This window comes from Giraffa tippelskirchi, chromosome 4 (assembly GCF_054371585.1).
Source record: "Giraffa tippelskirchi isolate mGirTip1 chromosome 4, T2T-mGirTip1v1.2.pri, whole genome shotgun sequence".
In the NCBI taxonomy this organism is placed as follows: Eukaryota; Metazoa; Chordata; class Mammalia; order Artiodactyla; family Giraffidae; genus Giraffa; species Giraffa tippelskirchi.
In genome coordinates this window covers 44,902,892-44,917,268 of record NC_137278.1, presented here as the reverse complement: position 1 = coordinate 44,917,268, position 14,377 = coordinate 44,902,892, and the positions used below count along the sequence as shown (strand labels likewise).

The following is a 14,377-nucleotide window of genomic DNA, read 5'->3' as shown; positions in this document are numbered from 1 at the left end:
CTTAATGAAAATCAAAATTACAATGAGCTGTCACCTCACATAATTCAGAAAGGCCATCATCAAAAAAACTACAGATAACAAACGGTGGAGAGAGTGGAGAGAAAAGGGAACCTTCCTGCAGCATAGGTGGCAATGTAAATTGATGAAGCCACAATGAAAAAGTCTCGAGATTCTGATAAAAACTAAAAATAGAGTTACCATATGATCCAGCAATCCCAATTCTAGGCATATATTCTAAAAAGAAAGAAAAAAAAACTCTAATTCAAAAAGATACATCCATCCCCAATGTTCACAGGAACACTATTCACAATAGTGAAGACACGGAAGTAATCTAATGTCCATCAACAGATGAATGAATCAAGAAGATGAGGTATACACATTTGTTGCTGTTGTTCAGTTGCTAAGTACAACTCTTTGTGACCTCATGAATTGCAGCACACCAGGCTCCCCTATCCTCCATTATCTCCCCGAGTTTGCTCAAATTCATGTCCACTGAGTTGATGAGGCTATAGAATCATCTCATCCTTTGCTGTGCCCTTCTCATTCTGCCTTAAATCTTTCCAGTATCAGGGACTTTTCCAATGAGTTGGCTCTTTGCATCAGGTGGCCAAAGTACTGGAGCTTCAGCTTCAGCATCAGTCCTTCCATTGAAAATTCAGGGTTGATCTCCCTTAGGATTGACTGGTTTGATCTTCTTGCTGTCCAAGGTCTTCTCCATCATCACAATTTGAAAGCATCAATTCTTCAGTGCTCAGCCTTCTTTCCTGTCCAACTCTTACACCTGGAGACTACTGGAAAAACCATATCTTTGACTATGCAAACCTTTGTTAGCAAAGTAATATATCTGCTCTTTAATACACTCTCTAGGTTTGTCATAGCTTTCCTTCCCAGGAGCAAGCATCTTTCAATTTCATGGGACTAGTCCCCAGCCACAGTGATTCTGGAGCTCAAGAAGATAAAATTTGTTTCCACTTCCACTTTTTCCCCTTCTATTTGCCATGAAGTGATGGGACCAGGTACCATGATCTTAGATTTTTTTACAAGCGAATTTCAAGCCACCTTTTTCATTCTTCTCTTGCACCTTCATCAGAGGCTCTTTAGTTACTCTTTACTTTCTGACATTAGAATGATATCTGCATATTGAGATTGTTGATATTTCTCCTGGCAATCTTGATTTCAGCTTGTCATTCATCCAGCCCAGCATTTTGAATAATGTACTCTGCACAGAAATTAAATAAGCACAGTGACAATATACAGCCTTTTCATATTCCTTTCCCAATTTTGAACCAGTCCTTTGTTCCATGTCTGGTTCTGTTGCTTCTTGACCCTCATACAGGTTTCTCAGGAGACAGGTAACGTGGTCTGTTATTCCCATCTTTAAGACTTTTCCACGGTTTGTTGTGATCCACAAGTCAAAGGCTTTAGCATAATTAATAAAGCAAAAGGAGGTGTTTTTCTGGAATTCCTTTGATAACAGCACTTTAACAAAATCATTTAGGATTTGAAATAGCTCAGCTGGAATCTGTCACCCCCACTATCTTCGTTCATAGTAATGCTTCCTCAGGCCCACTTGATTTCACTCTCCAGGATGTCTGGCTCTAAGTGAGTGACCAAACCATCATTGTTATCCAGGTGATTAAAACTTCTTGCATAGTTCTGTGTATTCTTGCCTCCTCTTCATCTCTTCTGCTTCTGATAGGTCTTTGCCATTTCTGTCCTTTATCAGGCCCATCCTTGCATGAAATGTACCCTGGATATATCCAATCTTCTTGAAGTCATCTCTAGTTTTTCCCATCTAATTGTTTTCCTCTCTTTCCTTGCATTGTTCATTTAAGAAGGCCTTCTCATCTCTTCTTGCCATTCTCTGGAACCCTGCATTTAGTTGGGTATATCTTTCCCTTTCTCCCTTGCTTTTGGCGTCTCTTCTTTCCTAAGCTATTTGTAAAGCCTGCTCAAACAAACAGCCTTCCTGCATTTTTTTCTTTGGGATGGTTTTGGTCACTGCCTGCTGTACAATGTTACAAACCTCCGTCCATAGTTCTTCAGGTACTCTATCACATCTAGTCCCTTGAATCTATTTGTGACCTCAACTGTATAATCATAAAGAATTTGATTTAGGTCATACCTCAACAATCTAGGGATTTTCTCTACTCTCTTCAATTTAAGCCTGAATTTTATAAGGAATCCATGATGTGAGCCACAGTCAGCTCCAGGTCTTGTGTTTGCTGACTGTACTGAGCTTCTCCATCTTTGGCTGCAAGTAACATTATCAATCTAATTTTAGTACTGACCATCTGGTGATGTCCATGTGTAGAGTCTCTTGGGTTGTTGGAAAAGGGTTTTTGCTATGACCAGCATGTTCTCTTGACAAAAACTCAGCCTCTGCCCTGTTCATTTTGTATTCCAAGGCCAAACTTGCCTGTTAAACTCTTGACTTTCTACTTTTAATCCTACTTCCTAATCCCTATGATAAAAAGGACACCTTTTTGTGATGTGTGTTCCAAAAGGTCTTGTAGGTCTTCACAGAACCAGTCAACTTAAATTTCTTCAGCATCAGTAGTTGTGGTACAGACTTGGATTCCTGTGATGTTGAATGGTTTGCCTTTGAAACAAATTGAGACCATTCTGTCATTTTTGAGACTGCAACCAAGTACTGCATTTTGGACTCTTATTGACTATGAGGGTTATTCCATTTCTTTCAACAGATTGTTACCTACAGCAGTAGATATAATGGTCATTTGAATAAATTTGACCATTCCCATCCATTTCAGTTCACTAATTCCTAAGATGTCAATGTTCAATCTTGCCAATTCCTCCTTGACCACATCCAGTTTACCTTAATTCATGGACCTAACATTCCTGGTTCCTACGCAATATACTTCTTCACGGCATCAGACTTTACTTTCACCACCAGACGCATCCACAAGTGAGCATCATTTCTGCTTTGACCTAACCCCTTCATTCTTTCTGAGCTCTTAGTTAATTGTCCTTTGCTCTTCCCAAGTAGCATAATTGGACATTCTAACCTAGGGGGCTCAGCTTCCAGTGTCGTATCTTTTTGCCTTTTCACACTGTTCATGGGGTTCTCCAGGCAAGAATACTGGAGTGGATTCCCGTTTCCTTCTCCAATGGACCACATTTTCTTTGAACTCTTCGCTATGATCCGTCCATCTTGGGTGGCCCTGCAGAGTGTGGCTCATAACTTCATTGATTTACACAAGCCTCTTTGCCACAAGACTATGATCCATTAAGTGGGGTGTATATATATGTGTGTGTGTGTGTGTGTGTGTGTGTGTGTGTGTGTGTGTATGATAGAATATTACTAAACCATAAAAAAAAAAAAACTTGCAATTTGCAGCAATATGGGAATGGACCCAGACATTATCATACATAGTGAAGAAAGTCAGGCAGAGAAAGACAAATTCTGTATGATATCACTCATACATGGAATCCAAAAAAATAATACAAATCAACTTCTGTACAAAATAGAACACTTATGGTTACCAAAGGGAAAGGTGAGAGGGAGGGATAAATTGGGAGTATGAGATTAACATTTACTTCAGCTTCATTGACTACGTGAAAGCCTTTGACTATGTGAATCGCAACAAACTAGAAAGTTCTTTAAGAGATAGGAATACCAGACAACATTATCTGTTTCCTGAGAAATCTGTATGTGGGTCAAGAAACAATAGTTAGAATCTTACGTGGAACAACTGACTGGTTGAAAATTAGGAAAGGAGTACAAAAAGGCTGTATATTGTCTCTCTGTTTATGCAACTTCTATGCAGAGTACAGGAGAAGGCAATGGCAACCCACTCCAGTACTCTTGCCTGGCAAATCCCAGGGACAGAGGAGCCTGGTAGGCTGCCATCCATAGGGTCGCACAGAGTCGGACACGACTAAAGCGACTTAGCGGCAACAGCAGCATGCAGAGTACATCATGCAAAATGCTGGGCTGGATGAATCACAAGCTGGAATCAAGATTGCCAGAAGAAGTACCAACATCCTCAGATATGCAGATGATACCACCCTAATGGCAGACTGTGAGTAGGAACTAAGGAGCCTCTTGATCAAGGGGAAAGAGGAGAGTGAAAATGCTGGCTTAAAACTCAACATTTAAAAAAACTAAGATCATAGCATCTGGTCCCATCACTTCATGCAAATATAAAGGGAAACTGTGGAGGCAGTGACAGACTTTATCTTTGGGGGCTCCAAATCATTGCAGACTGTGACTGCAGCCATGAAATTAAAAGATGCTTCCTCCTTGGAAGGAAAGCTATGACAAACCTAGACAGCATATTAAAAAGCAAAGATATCACTTTGTGACAAAAGTTTGCATAGGCAAAGCTATGGTTTTTCCAGTAGATGTGGAGAGTTGTGTACAGTAGTGTACAGATGTGAGAGCTGGACCATAAGGAAGTCTGAGCACCAAAGAATGGACATGAATCTGAGCAAACTCTGGGACACAGTGAAGGACAGGGAAAGCTGGCATGCTGCTGTCCATGGGGTCACAAAGAGTCGGACACAACTGAGCAACTGAACTACAACAATGAGATTAACAGATACACACCATACCACTAGATATAAATAAGGGCTTATAAACAATAAGGGCTTCCCTGGTGGTTCAGTGGTAAAGAATCTGCCTACCAATGCAGAAGACATGTGTTAGATCTCTGGTCTAGGAAGATCCCACATGCTGGAGAGCAACTAAGCAAGCCCTTTGTGTCACAACTACTGAGCTCATGTTCCACTGCAGCCCACTCACCCTAGAGCCTGTGTTTCAGAACAAGAGAACACACCACAGCAAGAAGCCAGCCCCAACTCACTGCAACTGCAGAAAAGTGCATGCAATAACACAGACCTGGCACAGCCAAAAATATCAATAAACAAAAATTTTTAAAACTAAACAACAAGGATTTACTGTATAGCACATGGGACTATGTTCAGGATCTTGTACTAACCTATAGTGAAAATGAAGTTGTATACCTAAAACTAAATAATATTGTAAATCAACTATTTGTTGTTGTTTCAGTTACTAAGTTGTGTCTGACTCTTTGCGACCCCATGGACTATAGTCCCCCAGGCTCCTGTCCATGGGATTTGTCAGGCAAGAATACTCGAGTGGGTTGCCATTTCCTTCTCTGGAGGATCTTCTCAGCCTAGGGATCAAATCCACTACTACTGCTGCATCTCCTGCATTACAGATGAACTCTTTACCACTGAGCCAGTTATATTAAAAATAATCATCTTTAAAAGATACAAGAGAATGGAAAGCAAAACCAGAGTTGAAGAAGGTATTAGTAATCCATGGATGTTAGGCAAAAGACTTGTATAAAAACATGTAAGGAATCTCCATATATCAGTAAGGAAAAGGCAAACAATTTGATTTTTTAAATGGATTTAATAAACCTGAACTGACACTTCTCAAAAAATATTCAAATGGCTACTAGCCCATGAAATTGTGTTCAATTTCTTTAGTCATTTAAAAGTACAAAAGGAGACCATAATGAGATACCACTATTCATCCATCAGAAGTAAGAACACTAGATGTTTGCTTGGATATGGAGCAATGGGAAACCTCATTCCTGGTAGGAGTAAAAACTAATACAATCACTTAGGAAAACCTTAACATTAATGTGTAAGAGTGATTTTATGCATAACATGTCATCAACAAATTCCACTACTAGATATATATCAAAATAAAACACATGCACATATGCACCAAAAGACATGTAAGAGGTTGCTGACACCACATAACTCTTAATAATCTAAATGTCCAACACCAGTAAAACAGATCAATGGAAGTGTATTTTAAAGGAGTATTATACAACAGTGAAATTCAACTACTTCAGCTACATGTAATCTCAATTTTAAATAAAACTAGCCATACATGAAAGATGCATTATGTGTGATTTCACATACATGGTTCAGTTCAGTTCAGCCACTCTGTTATGTCCGACTCTTTTGTGACCCCATGGACTACAGCACGCCAGGTTTCCCTGTCCATCATCAACTCCCAGAGCTTGATCAAACTCATGTCCATCAAGTCGGTGATGCCATCCAACCATCTCATCCTCTGTCGTCCCCTTCTCCTCCTGCCTACAATTTTTCCCCGTGCCAGGGTCTTTTCAAATGAGTCAGCTCTTCGCATCAGGTGGTCAAAGTATTGGAGTTTCAGCTTTAGCATCGGTCCTTCCAATGAATATTCAGGACTAATTTCCTTTAGGATTGACTGGTTTGATTTCCGTGCAGTCCAAGAGACTCTCAAGAGTCTTCTCCAACACCATAGTTCAAAAGCATCAATTCTTTGGTGCTCAGCTTTCTTTATAGTCCGACTCTCTCATCCACATATGAAGTGAAATGAAGTGAAAGTCGCTCAGTTGTATCCAACTCTTTGCAACTGCACGGACTATAAAGTCCATGGAATTCTCCAGGCCAGAATCCTGGAATGGGTAGCCTTTCCCTTCTCCAGGGGATCATCCCAACCCAGGGATCAAACCCAGCTCTCTAACATTGCAGGAGAATTCTTTACTAGCTGAGCCACAAGGGAAGCCCTTACATCACTACAAGTCATCCATACATGACTACTGGAAAAACCAAAGCTTTGACTAGTCGGACCTTTGTCAGCAAAGTAATGCCTCTGCTTTTTAATATGCTATCTAGGTTGGTCACAGCTTTTCTTCCAAAAAGCAAGCATCTTTTAATTTTATGGCTGCAGTCACCATCTGCAGTGATTATGGAGCCCCAAAAAATAAAGTCTGTCACTGTTTCCATTGTTTCCCCATCTATTTGCCATAAAGTGATGGGACCAGATGCCAGGATCTTAGTTTTTTGAGTGGTGAGGTTTAAGACAACTTTTTCACTCCACTCTTTCCCTTTCATCAAGAGGCTCTTTAGTTCTTCTTCACTTTCTGCCATAAGGGTGATGTCATCTGCGTAGCTGAGGTTACTGGTATTTCTCCCAGCAATCATGGTTAACCATACATGGTTAACAAGGAACAAAACGGAATTATAGTATTTAAGGCTATAAGCTTAAGTAATAAAACAGTAAAGCAAAGCAAGAAATAAAAATATGAATTGTGTTTACCTTTAAGGGCAAAGAGATGGGATAATGACTTAGAGGAATCATAAAGGAGGCTTCTGCGGAGTTAACAGTGTTTTGTTTCTTGGCATAGTAGTGGTTAGAAGGGTAGTGATTAGAAGGGGTTTTCACTTTGATAAATCATAAACCTTATTATGTGCACTCTTCTGTTTGAATGTGTATTTCAAATTTTTTTAAAAGGTTAACACATTTAATTATATACAAGATACATTAGAGACGGTGAAAATGAACATAGGTACAGTGATATCTTTTATTTGCAGATAAAGATATCAATGAATAAAAATGTAAATAAAAATGATAAGGGAAAAATGTCAACACTGGAAAGAAAGTTTTAATAGAGAGAGCTACCATTTGCTGATCCCTTAATATTCTCATTCTGATAGATGAAAAAAGTGAAGCTTATAATGTAATTAAAATTAGATAGTTCATCAATAAAAAGTGGGCTTCCCTGATGGCTCAGTGGTAAAGAATCTGCCTGCCAATGCGTGAGACACAGGTTCGATCCTGGGTGCAGGAAGATCCCACACGCTATGGAGCAACTGAGCCCATGTGCCAAGAGAAACCACTGCAATGAGAAGCATGGGAACTGCAACTAAAGAGTAGCCTCCACTCACCCCAGCTAAAGAAAAGCCCACACAGCAACAAAGACCCAGCACAGCCAAAAAAATAAAAATTAAATAAATTTTTAAAATAAATAAAAAGTATTAAATAATATTAAACAAACAATACCAAAAAGATAGTACAACAGAACTACAATTCAAGCCCAGAATTATTTCTCTGTAAAATCTATATTCTTTAATACTACTATAATGCAAAACATTACAAGAATCAAATTCCATACACTATTAATGATATAATATAGGTCCTTTTTCTTTCCTTACTGTTAGTGCAGCCAAAAATAAGTAAATAAATGAGACATAAAGAAACCACCAGAGTTTATAATTTACAATGCTCCACTAAAGGAAAACTACTCTGCTGTAAATCAATTTGTATGTGACTAGAAAATTCTGAAATTTAAAGGCCCAAAAAGGGATGTCTATTTCAATTGTTTAAACTGATCACTAAGGGCTTTCATATAAACTTCAGGCAGAGTGGTCAAAACCCCAAGAAAGGTCAGAAATCATGCCAAAACTCATACTGCTTTAAATGTCCAAACTCTGAAAAAAATTAACTACAGGGTCTGCAGAAAACTTAATTACAAAAAAAACCCTGTGATTTAAGCTCTTTTTTTTTTTTTTTAAATATTTATTTGGCTGCATCGGGTCTTAGTTGTGGCATATGGGATGTAGTTCCCTGACCAGGGATTGAACCTGGGCTCCCTGCATTGGGAGCCTGGAGTTTTAGCCACTGGACCACAAGGGAAGTCCCAATTTAAGCTCTTAATTGCACCAAAGTATTAACTGTATTTGGAAAAACAGAATGAAAAGGGAAAAATCAAAAAATATTTTTTTATGAGGAAACGGTGCCAAATAATAGTTATTACCCAATCAAGTTATAAAATCTTTGGCTGGAAAGTACATTGTTATACTCTCAGAAAAAAAAAAAAAAACATCATTTTAGTATCCAAACAATTACATTATTAATTAAAACAGTATGACTAATTTTAACTTTGGTTTAATGGTCTCAGTTGAGCTACAAGATAACGTTATGCAAATTGACAACAGCCCATAGTTAGCAGTCACAAAAAGGCTGGGAACAGAAAACTGAAACAGAATCCAAACTTTTTCTCTAGTAAAGGATTCCTTTTCAAGAGAGAGTAACAAATTAGTCTTTAATGAGGCTTCCATAATAGACTTTAACCAAGAATTAGTAAAATTAATTCAAGAAATAAGTTTAATTCAGGTAATATTCCTAAGGAAAATTGTTGATAAGTTATTTTGTGAATTCTCGATTTCAAACTCAGTTATATACCTTGTCTAAATTTATTACAGCTTAAAATTAAAATGTCAACACAGGATTCACTCAAAAATTTATTTTTTCCTTTTTCTACCAAAGGAAGCCAAACTGAATAGACCTTCCTTTCAAACAAAGTCAATCAGACTAACAGAATTAAGTGTTAATAACAGCTACAATAAGTAACAGCTATCAGTCACTAAGTACTTACTATTTATCAGGTACTATTAATAAGAATTTAAAATCTATCTTAAAACCTCACCACCATCTTTAAAGGCAGATCACCATACTTATCACTCCCATTCTACAAATTAAAAAATTGAGGCTCAGATTCAGAATTCAAACACAACTGTCAATCCAAATGCCAACTGTGAATTCAAAGTGTATATTCTTAACCTACAAAGCTACATTGCTGTTACAGGTAGCATTTTCAACCTATCCAAGGAACCAAGGAATCTGGGGGCTAAAAATGGTTCAAATATGGAAATTCAGGTATTCAAAAAATTTTAGAAAGTCAGTGTCCTTTCCAGTCTATTTCTACACTGGAAACAATGAAACAAAGTTACTTTGTTGGGTCTTTTTTTCACCCTGTATTTATATTTTACATACACACTTGAAATATTTCACAGTAGTTACTACTTACGGTGAGTCAGTTAACACAAGAATTCTGGCTTTGGCAAAGTTAGATTTAAGTTTTACTGTACCATTTTTTAAAATTATGACCAGAATAAAAAGGTTATTTCAGGTTAAATTTTAATATACAGACAATAAAAAATATTTCTGTTTCCGCACATACTGTGCTTCACAGTAACTGACATTAACATACAAAAGAATTATCATCTTTACAAAGACAAAAAGAAATGTTAGCTTTTCAACTGTAATACAGAGGGAAGTCAGACACACTGTAATAAAGCCCTGAGCTAGGCTAACCATTATTTAAGTAACCAAAAACCCTAAGAAGTCAAAAATTTGCCAGTACAAAATTCCAGACAAGGAAAGCTAAATCAGCCTAAGACTGTGCAAAGCTATCCATCTTATCTTTCAAACAAAAGAGGTAAATAAATTTACATTTTTTACTTAAATTCGTTAATTTTTTCTGGCAATGCCACACAGCTTGGGAGATCTTACTTCTCTGACCAGGAATTGAACCCAGGACATGCAGTGAAAGCACTGAGTCATAACCACTGATACAAATTCTAATTTTACTTTAGGGAAGACTGAAAAAAAAAAGATTTCTATACTTAACTTTTTCAAAGTATAATCCAGAAAAAAATAAAGAGTATTGTACATAACAAATCACTCATAACCTTTTTCTGGACATAAAAATGCACGTTATTAATATAATAGGCTTTGTTCCCAAGATTAAAATCAATTTCAAACAATACTTACATTAGACACAACTGTAATAAATGCATGTGCTATCAGAAATGGTAAAGTTTCAGGAGTTCCATATTCAAAGCAGTCCTTCATAAGAGAAAGGCCATTTTTCCCACAAAACAAACATACATAACGAAGCAAATGCAATGGTACTTCTACATCCTGAAGAAAAAAAGGAAATTATTTTAAAACTTAACTGGGGTAATTTTCATTTTATTACCAGTACTGGAAAGATACTGGTCAGACATAAACTCAGACATGTATGAACAAAAAAACAAAAATTTCCATAAATCTAAAAATGAAAAAAGATAAACACTTACATTCATATCACAGAATGCCCCTAAAATGTTGCTTTCTTGGGTTGATATATCCTAATTAAGAAGAAGAAAAAAAAAAGGTAAATACAATTGCATCACACTATTACATGACCATCTTTTAAAACTACCATATTTTAAAAACCGATTTTATAAAAACTCAGATTTTACAACTAATACTCTTCATGAACAGTAGTATTCCAACTGAAGTTAATATGATTCAATTCTAAAGTATATTTTAACTCTTCTCCAAAGAAATCGTTCTATACTACATGTTATACATCATTTTGCATTCTTAAACAAAAACCTTTCCTTAAATAATTGGGGTAATTTTTTATACATGTTTAACTTAGTTAAGTGGTTTTGAAACTGTTAATTCTCTAGAGGTATACTCAAAAGTTTCACAAGGTGTCTCCACAAATTAAGATTTAAACCACCTGAAAGCATCTCATCCACTGTTGGTATGAATAAAAGCTGGTATGACCTTTCTGAATGATATGTTTCAGTTACCTAACAACATTTAAAATGTACATTCCCTTTGACCTAGCAGTTCATCTTTTGGTTATTTATCCTAAACAACTAGTAAAGAGTATGTATGCATAATGATGCTCAAGGAAATTATTTATAACATCTCAAAATTAGAAACAACTTTAATATCCATCAATAGGATGGCTAAATAAATGGTGACATAACCATCAAGGGTCTTATGCAGCCTTTAAAAATAATAAGGCAAAATGGCATGAGAGATGATGAAAATGTTCTCAAACTGAAATGTGGTAATGGTTATACAACTCCATAAATTTATGAAAATAAAATATACTTTAAGCAACTAATTTTTAGGGTGATTAAAGTATATCTTTAAGATACTGTTAAAATGAGGTGAATCAAAAAAGATAAAGTGAATTCCATATGCACATGCATAAAAAGATAATATATTTGTTAAAAATAGAATTTATAAACATGATCTGATTTTTATAATTTTTTAAATGCTTGAAAAAATCTGAACTAATTTCATAACAATTTTTTTTTGAGGAAAAGATGGAGAAAGAGGAAGATTCAAAGCTTTTTAAACTCTATTTTGTATAGTCTGTTTTAGTCATACTGAAGCTGCTACTTTCATAATCAAAGATATTTTCAGCTGAAAAGTTAGCTGCCAAAAGAACCTATTCATTCATTGCTGTTACCCATTTTAAATATTTAAGTTTGACTGCTGAAATCAAGTTTGAAAACAACTGATTGAGAGTATACATAAAACTCTCAGAACATTGAAGAACAATCTAAAAAAGTCCTCAGAGAGGTCAAATCACTTATCAAAATAACTGTAGAACTGTACCAACCATCCTTAAATGTATTCACAAGCCTCTACTACCAGGGCCACGGTTAAAGTTTTAGGTTATTCTTAACAAACCTTTTGTCTTTAAAAAAGTCAGAATATAAGAACTCCTGTGGTATTACTAAATATAATTCATGAACCAGATGAACCATGCTGGAATATCAGATTGGAATAAGATTTCTAGCGCCTATGATGGACGAAGCAAGAAATTCTCCTAACAGAATTCTATTCTGGTGTGCACAGTGTTACTCACGGACTTGGTTACAAGTATTTTGGCTCCGCAAAAGATCTGTTTTACCATTTCTTATTTCCACTCTGGATACACGAAGCCACTACCCTAAGGTGGTGTTATAATCTCATTTTAAGTATTATATAGAGTTAACATGAGTTAACAAAGTTAACAAAACTCCACATAGCCAAAGCTATGGCTTTTCAAGCAGTCATGTTCGGATGTGAGAGCTGGACCGTGAAGAAGGCTGAGTGCCAAAGAACTGATGCTTTTAAATTGTGGTACTGGAAAAGACTCTTGAGCATCCTTTGGACAGCAACAAGATCAAACCAGTCAATCCTAAAGGATATCAACCCTGAATATTCACTGGAAGGACTGATGCTGAAGCTTAAGGGCCAATACTGTGGCCACCTGATGCCAACACCCAACTCGCTGGAAAAAACCCTGATGCTGGGAAAGACTGAAGGCAAAAGGAGCATAGGGCAGCAGAGGATGAGATGGTTGGATAGCGTCACCAATTCAATGGACATGAACTTGGGCGAACTTCCAGGAGATGGTGAAACACAGGGAGGCCTAGTGTGCTACAGTACATTGAGTCACAGAGCCAGACATGACTTGGTGACTGAATAACAACAGAGGGCATGATCTCTCTTCTCTCTATAATTTTTATACTAATTTCACACTGAGAAAAAAACTTTAGAGTAACAATTCACCTGCTAGAATTACCTATATTGTTCAGGATTAGGAAAACAATGTCACTGGCCTCCACAAATTTTTTCTGTGAATTGTTGTTCAGTTGCCCAGTCGTGTCTGACTCTTTGCAACCCCATGAACTACAACATATCAGGCCTCTCTGTACCTCACCATCTCCCTTACTCAAAGTTCATGTCCACTGAGTTGGTGATGCCACCCAGCCATCTCATCATCTTCTGATGCCCTTTGCTCCTTCTGCCCTCAATCTTTCCCAGCATCAGGGACTTTTCCAATGAGTCAGCTATTCGCATCTTCTGACAAAAATACTAGAGTTTCAGCTTCAGTATCAGTCCTTTCAACAAGTACTCAGGGTTGATTTCCCTTAGGATTGACTGGTTTGATCTTGCTGTCCAAGGGACTCTCAGGAGTCTTCTGCAGCACCAGTTTGAAGGCATCAATTCTTCAGTGCTTCGCCTTCTTCATGGTCCAGCTCTCACAACTGTACAAGACAACTGGGAAGACCACAGCCTTTGATTATACAGACCTTTGTCAACATAGTAATGTCTCTGCTTTTCAACACATTGTCTAGGTTTGTCATAGCTTTCCTGCCAAGAAGCAAATGTCTTCTGATTTCACAGCTGCAGTCACCATCCGCAGTGATTTTAGAGCCCAAGAAGAGGAAATATGTCACTACTTCCACCTTTCCCCCCTTTATTTGCCATGAAGTAATGGGGCCAGATGCCATGATCTTAAGGTTTTTTTAATATTTAGCTTTTAGCCAGCTGTTTCACTCCCCTCCTTCACCCTCAGAATTATTATTACTTATTTTAAACGACTACATCTTTCAAAATATTTTCAACTTTGATAGGAGGGAAAGAAGGATGCAGAGAGAAACAGAGAAGGAACAGACTCCAAGTTCCCATCTTATTCACTACTGACAATGAATTACAGTAGTTACAGTGATTAGTCTGAAACATTTAAGAAGCAATGCAGAACTAAGACCTGAATTATAGAATTCTCTCAGCACTATGCTATGCAAGCCTGACCAGAACTTTTAACCTCTGTAAGTCAGTTTTCTCTCATATGCAATAAGAATATTTACTAAAGGTGTCAAAACACTAACATAGGAGCACTGCATCTTCTCAGAGTCTTGGTCAATTTGTTTCTCTTAAATAAATAAAGTAAAAGGCCTTATCAGGAAAGGATGCATAGAGCTCTCGTATGAGGGAAGACTAGATCAACTATCTCCTTATAAAAGGTAGAATTAAACCATTAGTAAACTCTACAGTACTGCATAATAAATATTAGTTTTATGACATCTGTATGTATATAGAAACACATACATATAATTTAACAATATTTATGTACACTACATCAAAGACCCTTTGAAACAGTTGGCCCTTAACATATTTAATAACATGGCCATAGGACAGAAA

At 36.9% G+C, this 14,377-nt stretch overlaps 1 protein-coding gene across 4 annotated transcripts in view; it reads right to left on the bottom strand.

Moving 5' to 3' along the window:
* Nucleotides 1–14,377, bottom strand: part of USP34 (ubiquitin specific peptidase 34) — a 242,422-nt gene that overhangs the window by 171,172 nt on the left and 56,873 nt on the right. For all 4 annotated transcript variants that reach the window (XM_081588454.1, XM_081588456.1, XM_081588457.1 and 1 more), the window contains exons 4-5: nucleotides 10,693–10,743; nucleotides 10,385–10,534 (exon numbers count right to left, since the gene is read on the bottom strand). In XM_081588454.1, the coding sequence (XP_081444580.1) occupies nucleotides 10,385–10,534; nucleotides 10,693–10,743 (201 nt within the window). The remainder of the gene's footprint in view (nucleotides 1–10,384; nucleotides 10,535–10,692; nucleotides 10,744–14,377) is intronic.